General features: G+C 31.0%; 1 protein-coding gene across 4 annotated transcripts in view; it reads right to left on the reverse strand.

Annotated features, from left to right (window-relative positions):
• The window catches only part of LOC106477179 (cytosolic carboxypeptidase 1-like), a 58,809-nt gene that overhangs the window by 33,517 nt on the left and 8,548 nt on the right, over positions 1 to 16,744 (reverse strand). For 3 of the 4 annotated variants that reach the window (XM_022381436.1, XM_022381434.1, XM_022381435.1), the window contains exons 3-8: positions 14,532 to 14,680; positions 9,698 to 9,765; positions 6,787 to 6,856; positions 6,143 to 6,289; positions 3,704 to 3,835; positions 3,123 to 3,254 (exon numbers count right to left, since the gene is read on the reverse strand). In XM_022381436.1, coding sequence (XP_022237144.1) covers positions 3,123 to 3,254; positions 3,704 to 3,835; positions 6,143 to 6,289; positions 6,787 to 6,856; positions 9,698 to 9,765; positions 14,532 to 14,680 — 698 coding nt within the window. The remainder of the gene's footprint in view (positions 1 to 3,122; positions 3,255 to 3,703; positions 3,836 to 6,142; positions 6,290 to 6,786; positions 6,857 to 9,697; positions 9,766 to 14,531; positions 14,681 to 16,744) is intronic. The other variant, XM_013937787.2, reaches the window with a different exon arrangement.

The raw sequence follows: 16,744 nt of genomic DNA on the forward strand, positions 1-16,744 counted from the left end.
AATTAACGCCTTTCACGAGCTAGATACCACCACCTGCTTACCCATACCTATAAATATCCACCAACAGTAATCATAATTCACACAACATTCAGCCTTGATAATGGATGCAGAATGCATTCGAAACGTGTCGGCCAACTCATCACTAGCTACAACGTTTACCCGTTGTTCTAACAACATTAAGACGGCTTATCGACTTCTTGAGAAGAATTCTATGAAGAAAGGAAACCTACAGACATCGGTCTTGTTTAACAAAATCTGCCTACAAGAAAATCTGTCACCAAAGTACACCAACATCCGACTATATGTATATATATATAAACACACATCTCAAATACAATATTAAAAACAAACAAAATATAATTTAATGTAAAGATGCCAATACAAATAACCATGTTCACCAATCTAAAATCAATGCAGAACCTGGGCATACCATCTTTCTTCCTGACAATCACTACTGGAGATGACCAAGCACTCTCTGAAGACTGTATGATTCTATCCTTTAACATCCACTGTACTTCATGCTGGCTATCTCCCTAGTGCTGCAGGGATGCCAGTACAGCAGTTGTCTTCTTCTGTATCTGTGTGATGTTGCATGACTGTTTTATAACCAATCAGTCATTTGTTTCTATAAATACATCAGCATATTCTACCAACAATTCACTGAGTTGGTGCTGCTGTACTGAGTCTAGAATGTCTGCATAATGCATAACTAGTGTGCTCAGATATGTTGATATTCCTGTATTTACCATCAGATATGGAGCAACAGATGCAATCCTAATGTTACTGCTAAAATTGATTACATCCACTTCATTTATCATGTTAAGTGTGTAGCTGGAAAACAGGTCAACCATAATTGTAGAACAGATAATTGTAGCAGATAGCTACTTGAGGTAATGCAGCATATTTTCTGGACAGGAAACAGCCTATTTAATTTTGGACTCTATAGACTTATAATATGACACCATCACATTACACATTGTTCATAGTAAATCAAAGAACACCATTTGAGTACAAGAGGGTACTGTGACTTCCTCTTCCACATACACTCAGTAATCCACTGTTTTGGGGGTTGATCTGGTAGGCATCAGATAACTCTACCATGGAGCATCAGTTCACCTGTTGCAGAGGTGAAACTAACCAATAACCTCTGCAGTACATCCATTCCAAGGATATTAATAACCTAGGTCAACAACAACTACCTTCATTCTATAAGCAAAACCTCCTAGAGATTGTTAGAGAATGATCTCTCCATTTACCAGAGCAAAGTTCATGTTGAACAAACAGGGTGATGGTTTTACTTAGAGTGCCTGATATACAGCAAGATCTACTAGTTTTCTAGTCACTCTTATGTCAACAAGGAACTCTATCTCTTGCCCTTATAATCCAACAGGTACATACCAACACCCAACCAATCCTGAAAAAGCTGGACTAACCACCACACCATTTGATGTACGTTTTTCATTGCATTCCCTCAATTAGTAGCCAGGACCAACTTTAGATCTTCTCATTTCCAGGAGTTGTAGCAGCAATATTCTCTTCCTGCTGTTGGCTCTTCTGTAATTGTTACTCTGTCAGTTGAAACTAATAGCACTGTCCACTTTGCTTTTTGGCCAGGTCTGAGCAGTTCACTTGAAAGTGACCCAAGGTTTCATATGCTTCATTCCTCCTTTCCAGGCTGATGTTCTGCTGGAGGCATCAGGGGCATAGGTTGCAACATATAAACAATGGGAGAACTGGGATAGCCCTGCCTGTTCACTGGATCAAAATAATGGTTTAATCACAATGCCATCAGCTAGGTTCAAAACTGGCATGACATGGGTGACTGAGTAGGACAGTCTTTCTGAGACAAAGTCACAACAGCTGGTGCTACAGGCTTCTTCCTATCTTGTGACCAGCTCTAAGTTACCACACCATATTGCCAGATGCTCTTCTTCATGACTTCCCAATCATTAACTGAACTGTCTTCAACCTTGTGGGCACAGCATAGTAGGGGGTCTCAGAGACTACAACATTCTGTTGAGCATCAGTGGCAGAGCATCTAAGGTGGCAGAATGACAAAATGTACTTGGCATTTGGTGCATCATTTCTGTTCAACCCCAGACTACTCTAATATTCATAGCTTTTCTGGTAGTATACCCCCTGTCTTAGGGAAGCTCACCACTGCCCCACAATTGACTCACTTTGCCAGTTGATGTAGATCTCGTTCGTGGACATCATTCACCACACCTGCAGTTTCTCTACAATGTTCTAAAGTGACTTCAACCAGGCTAAGACTTGGGGTTATGTACAGTCTGCCCCATCCAGTCTCAGACTCAAAAGACAGCACACCACTTCAACGATCCTCATCTGCCTATGTATCCCTTGCAGTGAGGTCAAACCTCAGGGGAAAAACTCAACTGATCAATCTAGATGCACCAGATATGGACAGCTGTTCTTTCTAAGTTGCCAGTTATTTATAGCAAGATAGAAGTCATGGACCTTCACAGCACTGACAAAAGTCCAACATAAACAAGACTTCTGTTAGACCAATCAACTCTCTCAGAAAACCATCTCCCCTTGGTGACCAACTATTCCTCTTGGTTGTAAGTCCTTCAAGGAAATGGCATTTCCTTAACTATAAAGCCATTTTAAACATATATCACACAAAAGTAGAAATAAAGCAAATATAGTAAACTCCACAATACAATATTCTGTTATTACAGCACCAAATTTCCCTCTTTTCTATCCACTCTGTAGTATATTGAGGTAAAGCTCAATTAACCTTTGAGTGATCATTGAAGTTTGCTTAATAATACAGACCCCAAAAAATCTAAGAGCATGAAAATTAATCAACTTTAATACATTTTTTAAATTAATAAAAAAATCCACAATCAAAATAATGTAGTTTGAAATTCAAATTTTCAATCACATAAATAAGAATTTGCTAAATATACAGGATAAAAGCTAAACTACAGATTCTTTTCAGTATAAACTTTATTTAGGTCACAGTTAGAATCTTCTTTGGCAATGTCATAATTACAAAATAAAAAACATATATTCAAACTGCAATGACCACTGTAATTACTATCTACAGTAATACAATATTGGCTATTTATTTCGTACTTCTATAAAATGTGACCTACTAGATCTTGTAGCACCAGCAAGGGCTTCCATTGCATAAGAGTTGGTTAAAGATGGTTTTCTTTTAAACCCTCCAATTAAAGAGAGAAGAAGGGGTATCAGGCCTTCCTTTCCCAGCAGGCATGCATTAGTAGCTAAAAAACAATATTCTTTATACATAAATACATCAAAAACATCATAAGCACAAAGCGATGTTATAACTTGTAAAACTGTAGGTGAGTAAGAAATATTTTCATTGTAAAGTCAACATAATCTGCTTATGGACCCTTCAATCAATTTAAAATCAATATGCTTTACAAGAATACTTGTACCAAAATCTACAACATTAAACCATATGATATCATTAAAATTCAAGTCAAATTTGAACACGAGAGGAACTTTTACATAGAAATGACCAACACTGAAATAACATTTTTAAAGAAACAAATACAACTATGTGAATAAAAAAATAAAACTGAACATACTTCTAAAACTCAATATATTTCTAAATTTTGAATACAAAAACTATGGTAAGCAAGTTTACACAACATAGCATAGATGTTATTTTGAAACACAAGTTTGAATGTAGCAAGGAAATACTTACTGTTCTTCATAGCTAAACTCAAAAATGAAAGAACATTCTGTAGGCATTTTGTTTTCTTTTTGTAAGTTCTCATGAAATTGACTGTTAATTTCAAAACATTTGAAAGCCGAACTTTCACTCCAAACTTTTTGTCTGAAAAAAAAAAGTCAATAAAAGATTTTAAATTAAAAGAAAAATGTGTAGATGAATCATCTTTTTTTTTACTTGCTTTTGAAGACAAGATTATCAAGATAGTAAATCATTTGTAATGATAAGTAATAATTACATAATAATATTCAAAATGAAATTAACTCTTTTAACATATAAATGTTTTTAAAGCTTATAAGAAATTAATACTACATATATAAGAACTATATATTGTAGACAGTTTTGCAATCTGTTATCAAATATGAATTTTACATTTGCATGAGAAATGGTGATAATTTTTTCCCAGCTTTTTCTGAGCTATTACCTATTCATACATATCTTGCACATGTATATTTACATCATTCTTACCAGTAAATATCACTAAATAAACCAAAACATTTGTACTTAGTAGAGTCGCACAAGAAAAAAACAGTGTAATAAAAAATTGCTTCAATTAGATATAACTGCATCAGAAATTATGCTAAACTGACAAAATGCTCAACGAGTCAAGGCTTGTTCATAACAGGACTGGCTGGTGAGAATACTGTCTTAATTAGTGTCAAGTGAAGAGTGGAGCTTGGCATCCTTTTACCTTATTGAATTAGATTATACTTTGTGCTCATAATCATAAATATTTATGCTATTGGAAGAAAAAAAATGTATTCAGATTTTTTACTATAATACAATTAATTTTATTATATGATGTAGAAAACAGCAGAAAGTAAATATCAACTGCAGCACCATAAGGATACATGGAATTACAATAAATAAGCTAACCAGACTATTATTAATACATTAAATATGTGTATCTCCTACAGGGGCTACTGTATTAAATATGCCTTACTTTTCTAATCTTCCACAAACTTAACGGGATCTGACCGATCCCTTATTGGAGAATTAATGGCTGCCATAAATTCTATATTTCTGAGTATACTTAATGTATCTTCACAAAAACTTGGTGATCTTTTATTTTAGTAAACATTGCAAGTACGTTGCATTACATAAAAGTAAATATTGGGAACTTAATTAAATATTTCCTTTTGAAATTAAGATTTATGTTATATTAAAATTTGATTTATTAACTACAATTTGATGCCATGTTTATTGACACATAGTTACTTAATCAGATTTTGAACGTAATTCTAAAATGTCATGACATGCACACTTTGACCTACACCCATACATACAGGGTTAAAGATTTGGACAGCTGTTTAGGAAGACAATGTGATAAGATCATTTTATTATATTAACATTTTTTTTCAGTTCCAATATGAAATCATTCAATATAATGGATACAATAATTTTTTTCTATATGCTGGTTACTTCCAAGTTCTTTTCTGACATCTAAATGGATACACTAATTGAAAGGGTAAAAGCATTGAGTCCTGACACTTCAAAATAAGCAAGTAAAACATCATTATTTACTTTGGTAACATCATCAGAAAATTGTTAGACAATTGAGAAGTTAGTACTCCAAATTCTGATAATGTGTATAAAATTTTAAGCATTACTGATATGGCTCTCACAAGCAATACTCATCACAAAATGTAAATTTAGAAACCAAGTTCAACCTTGTTATACATCCTTTTCTAACTAATTTATAAAACACATCAAACTTTGATTTAATATTACTTATTCAGATATCATTTCATCACTGACCAATCTTTTTTCACTCTTAGATATCACCCAGTGGCGTGCAGAGGTTCTATGATGCCCAGGGCCTTGTACCTAAGACCTTGGAGAAGGGCAGAAAGGGTTCTACTATTCGATTCAACTCTTTGCGTTGGATGCCCTCTCGATATGGATGCCCGGGGCCCCGGAACCTTTCGCCCCCCTCTGCACGCTACTGATATCACCCATTTAATAAAATGAGGTCCTTCTGATCCTATATATAAACTCCAGCTTATCTTTTAGCAAACTTAGAAAATGAGTCACAATTTATTCCTTGTAATGCAGATGGAACAAAATAAATTACCATAAAAGAATGGTATAGTGATTCCATTATTTTGTGTTTAGTGGTTAAATGTTTTAAGATTTCAATAGTCAAACTTGTGGAACAGATTTATGTTTAAGGTTTAAATCTAACCCACAGAGACTTATGTGGAATTGCAAAGAGAATGCTAGAAGTAAAATGCTTTCATCCTAAGCTTTTTTGAAAGTTACTTTTTTTTTCTATGATTACATTAATCAATGACAAATTTTCAATGGAATCACCTCGGGTATTACAAAAAAAAGGAAACTTTGACTCTTTTTAATCACACATTAAAGACCCCAAACCAATACAGTGTCATCTTTCTTGAATAGTTCTCCTACCATAATGACCAATCTTTGCTAAGACACCATATAAGATGAGTAAGTGGTCATCATCCACAACATCTTTTCCTTTGTAAGATCCCAGTATTTCCAGCAAAAGTCGAATGGTGTCATGGGATACAAGAGTGATGGCAACATCTACTCGTCCTATTAACAAAAACAAATGTTTTACATGGGCAATTATTCACAAATATACCAGACCTATTCTTAAAAAAACACAATGGAGAATTTTTAACTTATCAAAACCTTTGGTTTGGGAATTCTATTTGTAGTTTGTTTGTTTTTTCTAATAATGCTAACCCTACAGTTGATGCATGAATTTCTGATCACCATAAGCAATTTATGAATATCATTATCATATACTTAGTATCTTATTTCTTATTGTAAAACATGTTCATCCTTACAAATTTTAACATACTTTATGAAAAAACATATCCGATGAAAAATATCACCATTATCAATTGGGAAGTAGAGTAGCTTTTATGACAATACATTTTTTATGAGGATGTTGTTACAAGGAAATTAACATAACTGTTATGGATGTATTAAAACTGAAGTTTAACAGGAAAATTATGGGAATTACTGGATAAACAAAATTCAAACTACTTCTGTGTATGCATACAGCAGAATGAATTAAAACTTACCAGTTTTGGAAGAAAGAACCTCATGGAACAGCAAAACAATATTTTGTACAACGAGATGATCTTGAGTTTGCTGAAATTCCAAGCAGAATACACAACTAAAATGATGCTGGTATAATATAATTCCCTTGTATTGCACTCAATGTAACTGACTAGCTATAAAAAAATGCATATCACTAAATTTACTCTTGTAATAAAAACCTACGAGCAAAGGATACTTTGCAATTGACATGCACATGTATAGGCCAATCAGAATAATAATTAAGGAAATTAGTTGTTTATGGCAATCCTTATATTTTAAAGAAATATTAATTGACACTTTCTATACAAAATTGTGCAATCCCTTCTTTTGAGCAATATATCTTAAATCTCAATGTCTCTGATTTCCTTCTTTTCTTTAGGCAGGAACCTTACATATTCTGGATGATTTCACTCTTTCATGATGGTCATTACAATTTACATAATCACTGTTACACAAAAAAGTCACCTTTAATTGACCTCTGACATCTTTCAACAACCCCACAACAGGATTATATATAATTGGGTCCATCAACTTAATTTTTGTTTAAAATGCATACACATGGATATACATACCTGCACGTGTGTATGATTTTTAAGGCCATATATATATACAAAGTGCATCCTTATTGTTACATGTATGACCTCTTGAATACTGCAATACAATTAATATCAACAGGTCACACAATTGTAATTCTTTATTTTTTAAACAGACAAATATTTTTCTGTCTTGTCAAGTGCAGTGAGTTAGATCATATGGTGATACATTTAAGGCAAGAATTATCGTTTTATATAGTAAGTAATTTAATTATCTTATCATACAGTTTTGCATCTCCGTTGATTAAGATTTATTTGCATTAATATGTGCATTATTATTATTATTGTGTAATAGTTACAGATGTCCTAGAAACTCAAAACATTAGTCTAATTTAGATATTGTGCAAACACAGCAAAATCATGAGGGAAGATTTATCCTGCTACTTTTAGTTTCATTTTCTTAAATTCACTATGGCCCACCCTGTATATGAATATATAAAATAAAAAAATTATGTAATTAAATCACTTCTAATAATTCTTATTTAGTTTGTAAATTAATTTCTTCAATATTACCAATATTTGATATTAAGTATAAAATCCTTTTGACAGCACTATTATAATTATTAAACACAAAGTCTGTAGTACTTCCACCTAGAAATAAAGCCTGTTACTTAGGTTATCTTAGATATAACCGCAGTTTTTCTTTTAAAAACATTTATGTGCATTTCTGTAGATAGTAATCATTTTTTTACACACACACATGAAATATATCCCACAAGCAGACACAAAACAAAATCACCATAACAGCTGTTACCAACTTCTGTTTTTAAATATAACATTTTTTGTTTTGGACTATTGCCAAATGATGTCTTTTTTTTTTTTTGCACACAAATCTCCATCCCAATTCTTGGAAGATCTGTTCTGCTGAATGTGCACAGACCTTTTGACAGTTAAAAATAGACCAAAATGCAACCACTCTTCTAAGTGATGGCCTTCATAAAACTTGAAAGTCACAGTTTTTTCTTTAAATTACATAAGGAAAAGGATGCTTATGTCAGTAGTTCTCAGAGTGTCACAGCTCGAAAGAAATTGGAAAGACATATTGTTTTATTCACCTATTTGTTTACCCATTACCCATTCTATGTATAAGCACATTAATATACTCATATATAAAGTTATCTAGCCAGCTAATTAACTATCCATTTTCTACTGTCTTTGCATTTTCTAAATTGAAATACATGCTGTGTAATATAAATGGTGGATAAGTTATTTCTCCATCTTTTAGGTAGTGCAAGATATTACTAAGGTCTAGTTAAACACACTTTAAGCAAGAAGCAAAAATGTTACTTGTTTTTACCTTTAATTTTAACTGTAAAATACAACAATAATGTGAATAGGAAGGAAAACAAATACATACAAAAAAACAAGAGTGAAACCCAACATGGTAAATACATATACTTAAAACAAGCTATAAGCTTAAACCTCTGTTTAGAAAACAGTAACACCAACTTTTATTTTTCATTCCTTGGAATTAAAAGTAAAACGTTTTTACAGGTACCCAATAGTACATATATTACTTGATCTTTAGCATTAAACCAGCCATGAACAGATTATTTTGCATAAACTCATTATAAAATGTCATGGTTAAATGTATATTATTCTTCATCAAACAATATGCAGTTACTGTTTTATAAAACTGGTAATCTGGCTCTGTTCAAGCACATATTTAGTTAACTGAGCTCTTACAGTGAAGTACATGTTCATACACACCCATCTCATGTTTAGTTTTCAATTGTTTAGAAACTTCTGTAATACTGTAGACTTGTTTGATTAGATATTTGACCAGATTATTCATAGACTATCTGTGCTACCTATCCCTGATTTTGAGTTATCAGACAAGAAAGCAACAAGTAAACAGAATCAATGGCTGTGGCTAGATTGAAAATTTACCCAAGCACCAAACACCGACAAGCACATAAGATCAGCCTTACATATTGTATACCTTTTACATATGGGTCATTCTACAGTATTTTAGAGTAAAATTAAATAGTATGTTGTATTTAATTTCAAATTTTACCAAGGTTTGGATCTTGGTGACCTCATAACTAGCTACTGCCTTGACAGCACCCAATGCTAACTCTTGGACTACCAATGTCAAATAATGAAAACTGACTTTCACTCTTATAAAGTACACACAGAAATGAAGATCATAATTTTGTGGCAACAAAAAACCAGTGATGGACCTTCAGATTTATAGTCCAACATGTTACATACTATATTACACCTGGTCCACTCTAAACTTTACACAAAATTAAATGAAGTAAAACATATCAGACAACAGTAAGTTAAATATTCTCACCTGTAGGATACTTGTTAGCACAGGAATGACTCCACATGATAAAGAAATAAAAGCCCTCTTGGTCTTCTCTAATAACAAGTGTTCCAGAAATGCATATTAAAAAAAGGTATACTTATAGATGTAATAACGTCTTTTAGTTGTTTTCTTTAATATGAATTTTTCTCTTCATAATGTTGGTTTTATTAAGCTCTTTATGGATTCTTTTAGCAACACACACAAAAACTGTCATACATTTTTTTCAAAGAAGATACAATGCATCAGAAACTGAGTATTATTTAAACACAAATGTAAAATATATTGCAAGAATTACTTTACAAATGTTTGTGTGTACAAATATATGTTCAAATAACAATAGTACAATGGCTAGGAACAATACTTCTACAAGTAAGTTATAAAATATTAGGTATTGTATTTCTATTACTTATAAGTTGAGTAAAAAATAATTAAATAAAAATGTCATAAATAAAACAATATAATAAAAAAAATTAATAATTCAATATAAAGATATATGAAATTAAAGAAAAAAATATTTAAGAAATTAAGTTCATAAATAAAGTAAAATATACCCAGAATTTTATTTTATCAGCAATTTTTCTTATGTTTTTTTTTCATTTTTAAACATATTTCCTGTCAAAATAAATCAATGCACATGTCTATAACATCATCACTTGTGTATTCCCTCATCATGGTTGCAAATGTAGTAACTGAGTTTTCCAAGCTAATGCTTTGAAGAAGAACAATTTTTAACTGCTGCAGTGTAAGCTGAATTCTTTTTTTACATATTTAAAACTTTGTAACCTCTGACTTTATGTAAAACAAGAATTTCATTCCCTGACATTAAAATCTTGTACCTTTTACAAAGGAACAATTGGTGAAAACATTTTTGGCAATACAACAGAACCTGCAAAAAACTGTAGTTAAATCTAAATGCACAAGAATATTTTATGACTCAAATGCTACTTAGGCAACAAGTTAAAATTTGTTAAGTTCTTGAAACACCTTTATTACATGTAAAATGATGCAAATATTACCCACTGTTAGCACCTGACAATTGTTTTCATGTCAGTGCAATGCTGCTAAATTCTGTAATACTGTAAATGTTCTTGGGAAGGCAGCCAGTTCCTACTTAATATATTAAAAGTAACTGACAATGGTAAAGCAAAATTCAAGGTCACTAATTACCAGTTGTCTATATGCCAGGTGTCTGACTGCTTCTACTACTTATAAAGAAAAAAAGCACCAAAACAGTTTTTAAAGCAATTTTTTACAGTTCTATTTAAGCAATTACAATATAATATTTCAAAATAACAAAGTTATCCTGCAACAAAAACAACCTCAGATGTGAACTTTACATTTTCTCATATATTTTATTAATGTCCTGTTTTCTAGAATGTTTTGTTTTTTGTCCAAACTAGATAAAAAAAACAGAAATATTTTTTTTCATAACTCACATTCAAAAAAAGAAAACTCTTTCTTCAAATTCATACTTTGCATGCCTTAATCTTACTTAATTTTGATAAAATAGTTGGCACAAAGGATCACATATAAAGTGTAATAGACTTAAAATAAAACCCAAAACTCGAGCGCTTTCAAAATTAAATATTCTCACCTTCGCTAAATTTACTGGTAAAAATAATAAAAATTTTCATAAATCAATACCTAACACAATATAACTAGCTTCAGAATTTCTTCAACTTTAGTTGAATTAATTTTATTCTAAGTTATGAAAATTGTGGCTAAAACATTACTTTTTAAAATAGGAAAACATACTTTTAGAAAAAATATTTTTGCTTCTGACACAAATAATGATTGTTTATATAATGTTCATTTATTTTGATAAAAACAATTAATGGTGTTGTAGCAGAAAGTTTAATGTCAAAAGTAATACCTCATTACTTTTATCAATGAGTAAATCTATGTAATTACAAATATAATGCCATTTTCATCTTAATGATTTAAATATTTCCCCAGTTTGAATGCATAAAAATTTTGTTTACAAACAAAAGTTAACTTAAACAAATGATCAAAATCAGATCTATTTTACAAAATGTTTAAACTATATTTTTTAATGTGGTACAAAAATAACTCATGAAAATTTTACTTCACTCTCATTCACTAACTGATTATGCATGCGCAGAGCTGACTTACTGTTTTCATGGAAAGAGTGATGCACAGGATGAAACAATTATAGCTTTACACTGTATGTGAAATGGAACAGGTGAATAAAAAATAAAGGATAACTTATGAATCTGTAAACTACTGGGATTTATGTTACATGCACTCTTTAATGCCTAATTTCTGTGCAAGTATAATATCAAGAGGGCTCACTGTCACTCTAACTGGGAGCTTGAACCCTTCTCCACTGTTCACATCCACTAACTATAAATAACTTACCAGGACACCACTAAAGCAGTTTATAAACAAAGATGATAAGACTATCAGTATGATGTAAACAACCACTGCCATAGTATGTGTCTACTTAAATAAGTAGTCCATTAATTCAAAAAAGAAAAACAAATATGGGCAGTCTGTGAAAAAGTTAATCCCACCATAAAAAATAACATAACAACCAGTGTAAAAATTAATATCCCTTTCATATTCATATGCTCTTAGTGTTAAATATATGCACTGTTCAGCAAGCAATACTCTAAAATATATTAATTTTTGGTAAGAAATGATTAGCAAAATGATCAAAAAACAAATTACACAGTAGACAATTTTGCTTATCATATTAAATGTGTACTTCTTTTTAATTCAAAGTAATATTGCATATCATTTGTAACTTCAGTCTATATTTATGGCTATAATTAAACAAACATAAAATTTCCACATTCTTGTCCTTAATCTAGTTCTTTGACTTTTTTCAGATTTAGCAAGAAATCGTAAAATATTACAATAATAATGGCCATTATGCTCCAGGGACAGTCAACACATATGTTTAAAACACAGAATATAGTGAGCCCTTTTGTTTTTATACATTACTCTAAATATTCTGAGCAGACAAACAACAAGCATGAATACTAATAGTCACTTCTGTCATATTATAACCTCTGATTTCATAACACATCATAACTCAGTGAGCAATTCATTATTTACATGAATGAATGAAACAGCTACAGAGCCAAATTTAATAGCACTAAAATGGATGAAAGACAAGTAATATTTAACACCTCAAATTCCAAAAAAACATTTCTTCAGAACAAGCCAAAGTCCTAAATAGAAAACCATTAAGTCACTCTTAGATCCCACACCCAATAAATTAAGTAGTGCGTAAAGCCTTTGTGTACGCATGATGTGAGCAGTGACAGATATTCTTTATTAAAGACCTTCAAGATTCCCAGACTGTCTAAAGAAAATAAACTTATCATTCACTCTGTCTTAGGCTTTTAAATGCCATTGCCTGTTGACATTAAATATATATATTACATGTAGATATGACAATCCCCCTATTAAACTGCAAACCTTTTTACTAGACAAATTATTGGGTGCATGTTAATAATGGAAATTAATTCTTTAATGACAACTTTCACCTGTACAAATAATACATCTGAAATCAAATGTTCTTACTATACAATATAAGAAAGAGATATGTAAATATAAGGGATGACATTTCTTAATAACAACTTTTACCTATGCACTAAAACATCTGAAATCAAATGCTTTTACATGACAACTTTTCTTTGTACAGTAAAAACACTTGAAATGTTTCAAGACCATTGGAGTTGCTGCTATGCCCAATACTGGCCATGAACCAAAAATGGAAGTTAAGGACTAGAATATAATGGGCATAGCACTTTCATTTTGTTTCCATTTTTGGGTGATCTGGACAGACCTGCATCTTGCAAAGTGATAGTCTTTGTTAGGCAGTTTTTACTCAACTTTTGAAAGTCTACTTTGCCTTTGAGCATCTTCCTACTGAAAGAGTATGCAAGGCTCACTTTAATTTTTTTGCCAGTTTTTTTACTTTTTATACATATCTGTCGGGTTGTAGCATATTTTTGAAATGAAAATTTATATGTAAACTTATGTACAATTCCTCTAAACAGAAAGATGTATTAGTGTGACATGCAGTATGATAACCTGTACCTAATGAACTATATAAAAACATATTGCAGGAGCCAGAAACTCACTTTGACAAGTAACATATGAATCTATGTTCTGACAGGATTAATATTTTGAATTCTTTCACAGCTGGTTTATAGATCAAAATTGTTTCCTTTATATATTAAAAGCATGTCTTACATAAGGTTTATCAACAGAAAAATAAGCATGTACTTTATACTTAATTACTTAAAAAATATATAGCCTTAAAAATGTAATGCATAGAATTATGTAAACATGTACAGATCTTATATAAAAATAGTTTATGTAGATAATTCAGTTAAGTGTGTCAATCCAGGAAATGACCAGAAGTCCTATATCTACAAATGACTGTTCATCAATTAAGGTTGCCTTTAGATCTGTCCCTTCATTGGCAGTATTCTCCTCATATGCATCAAATGTGTGTTTGAAATATATAAGAATATCACTAATTCTCCTATAGGTAATTTTTTAACTTATACTTTTTACAAGAGAATATACATGGTGTACTTGTATGTGCTGGACTCAATATTACATTTCTGCATTACTATCACCCTGGCAAAAACAAGAATTTTAAATTTGTAAAAAAATGTTTTGTTAGCTATAATATGATAAGCCAATCTAATTCCAAGCAATTATCCAAAAGTTAAACATGAGGGTATTTAATGATGCAAAACTGTTATTAAAGCTATTTTATACACACTACTTACACTACATGTGGGTAAGAAAGATAGCTACACAGACAAGTTCTCACCTTGTCCTTTGATGAGGTTTAGAAGCTTCTCTGTATGGGATTTCACAGCTTCTAAGGAAGTAAGAGAAGAGCTACTAACAGACCCTCTCTGCAGCTGAGCTTGCAGTCTCGTTACACACTCGTGCACTGGTGATAACTCCTCATTTGCACTACGTGCATAATGGTACAAACAGGCACAAAACAAAATCAAAATCACTCCTTTTAGCAGACACACGCATACTGTATGTGAATGTTAGTACTTGATCTTAATAACACAAACACAAAACCTCAAAATAATTCTTTATTTGTAGAGATACGAGTAAAATAAAATGCATATTCATATAGATTACATATAACACACAACAAATTTTCACATTACATTTACATGCAGATTAAAATACCAAAATCTCATTAGCCTTTTTCATTATTAGTATGCACCACAAAACATGCAAAGGTAGACATTAATGTACTAGTACAACTTGGTTTGATTGTGTTGCAAGCATAAAATGTCTCAATTTGTTTTGATACATATATCACATGACAATGTCAGCATATTTGTAGATCACAGAATATTCAGATATGAATTCTATACTTATGTACTATATGCTCTCATAAAATACTGTTCCTTTATAATCTTTTTAAAGAATTTAGATAACAAATTAATCTTTTATGCTATTGTTTTAATCATGCTTTTGAGCAGGATGGTTAAAAAAAAATTGTTTACTAAAGATAGAAAATTTATATACATTGTACTTTATATATGAACACACACACATATACTCACACACACACATTTAATTTTACACATACTCTACACTCTACATAAACGTACATTTTAGTTCAGTCATAAAACAAGACGTGCCTGAATCTGTAATTTTTTCAGACACAAAAATAAGAAAACACTGATACCATAGCATTCCTTCAAATGAAAACATGGTCTTAAATCATTTTGCAACCTCATTCTTGATACTAACTCAATTTTACAAGAAAACCAGAAAAAGATGATGATGTAATAAAGATAACAGTTGCTAATACTGTTAACATACAGAATACCTAAGTGGTAGGTTCAAAGCATTCTACACACAATAGATTTTAGTTTTTCTATCTTTATTGGTTAATGACATTAAACACTCATAATGTGATATACAGGATTGGCTTTGTTAATTTATAAGTTACTTTTTAACTCCTGATATATATATATATACAGTTAATTTAGTTCTGGTCAGAAGGTATTAAAAAACTTGTTTTAAGGAATGAAATACTTTCAACGTGATGATTCGCCAATATATATGTATATATTTCAAACTTTATACAACATTCTGTCACAAATCATGTTTGTAAAACTTTATACACATTAAACATACAAAACTATATAATTATGAGATTTCCACATTAGCTTGTTTTGCCCTTAGAGACCATTGAATTTTCTACATCAGTCTACTTACCCAAAGGTAAGCAGAGAAAAGGAATGGACAAAACTAAGTCCAAGTTAACCTTTTCAATATGGGGTTTATCCCTCAGAAACATGAATTGGCTATTCAATGACTAGGAAAGGATATGAACAAATGTAAAATGAAAAGAATAATACATTTTCATCTGTCATACAAGTAAGATACTGGTTTTATTTCAGTAAGTTTAATGGTAGTTAAAGAAATTATACCACCCCTTTTTTTAAAAATTTAATAACAAAAACATATCATGCTTATATCTATATAACCTACCCAATTGTAAGATACTGGTTTTATTTCAGTAAGTTTAATGGTAGTTAAAGAAATTATACCACCCCTTTTTTTAAAAATTTAATAACAAAAACATATCATGCTTATATCTATAAAACCTACCCAATTGTTCCTACACACATTCTGATAACATACGTATTGTTAGCATTACATGCTTGCAGTTAGTAATTAGTATTATTCAATATGCTTTAGGCAAAAACAAGCAGTACTTTCTATTACTTGCTCAATCCAAGATATCAATTCTTACCTTTCAAAGATACAAGTGTGTCATGTTACCTACATTAATAAACATACAGTATTTAAAAATATAAGTAGAAAGAGCATTACACACACATATGATATACACATAGTTGTATATTGAACAAAAAATGTGGCATGAATATTACAGACACGTGTATTTTTCATTTATGCGACATGTGTATGATAGTCTGACCTACGTGTATTGTATATAATTATCCTGGACATAATAGCTCTTTATAAGGTAATTTTTCATCA

The sequence above is a fragment of the Limulus polyphemus genome, unplaced genomic scaffold (genome assembly GCF_000517525.1).
Source record: "Limulus polyphemus unplaced genomic scaffold, Limulus_polyphemus-2.1.2 Scaffold163, whole genome shotgun sequence".
NCBI classification, from domain to species: Eukaryota; Metazoa; Arthropoda; class Merostomata; order Xiphosura; family Limulidae; genus Limulus; species Limulus polyphemus.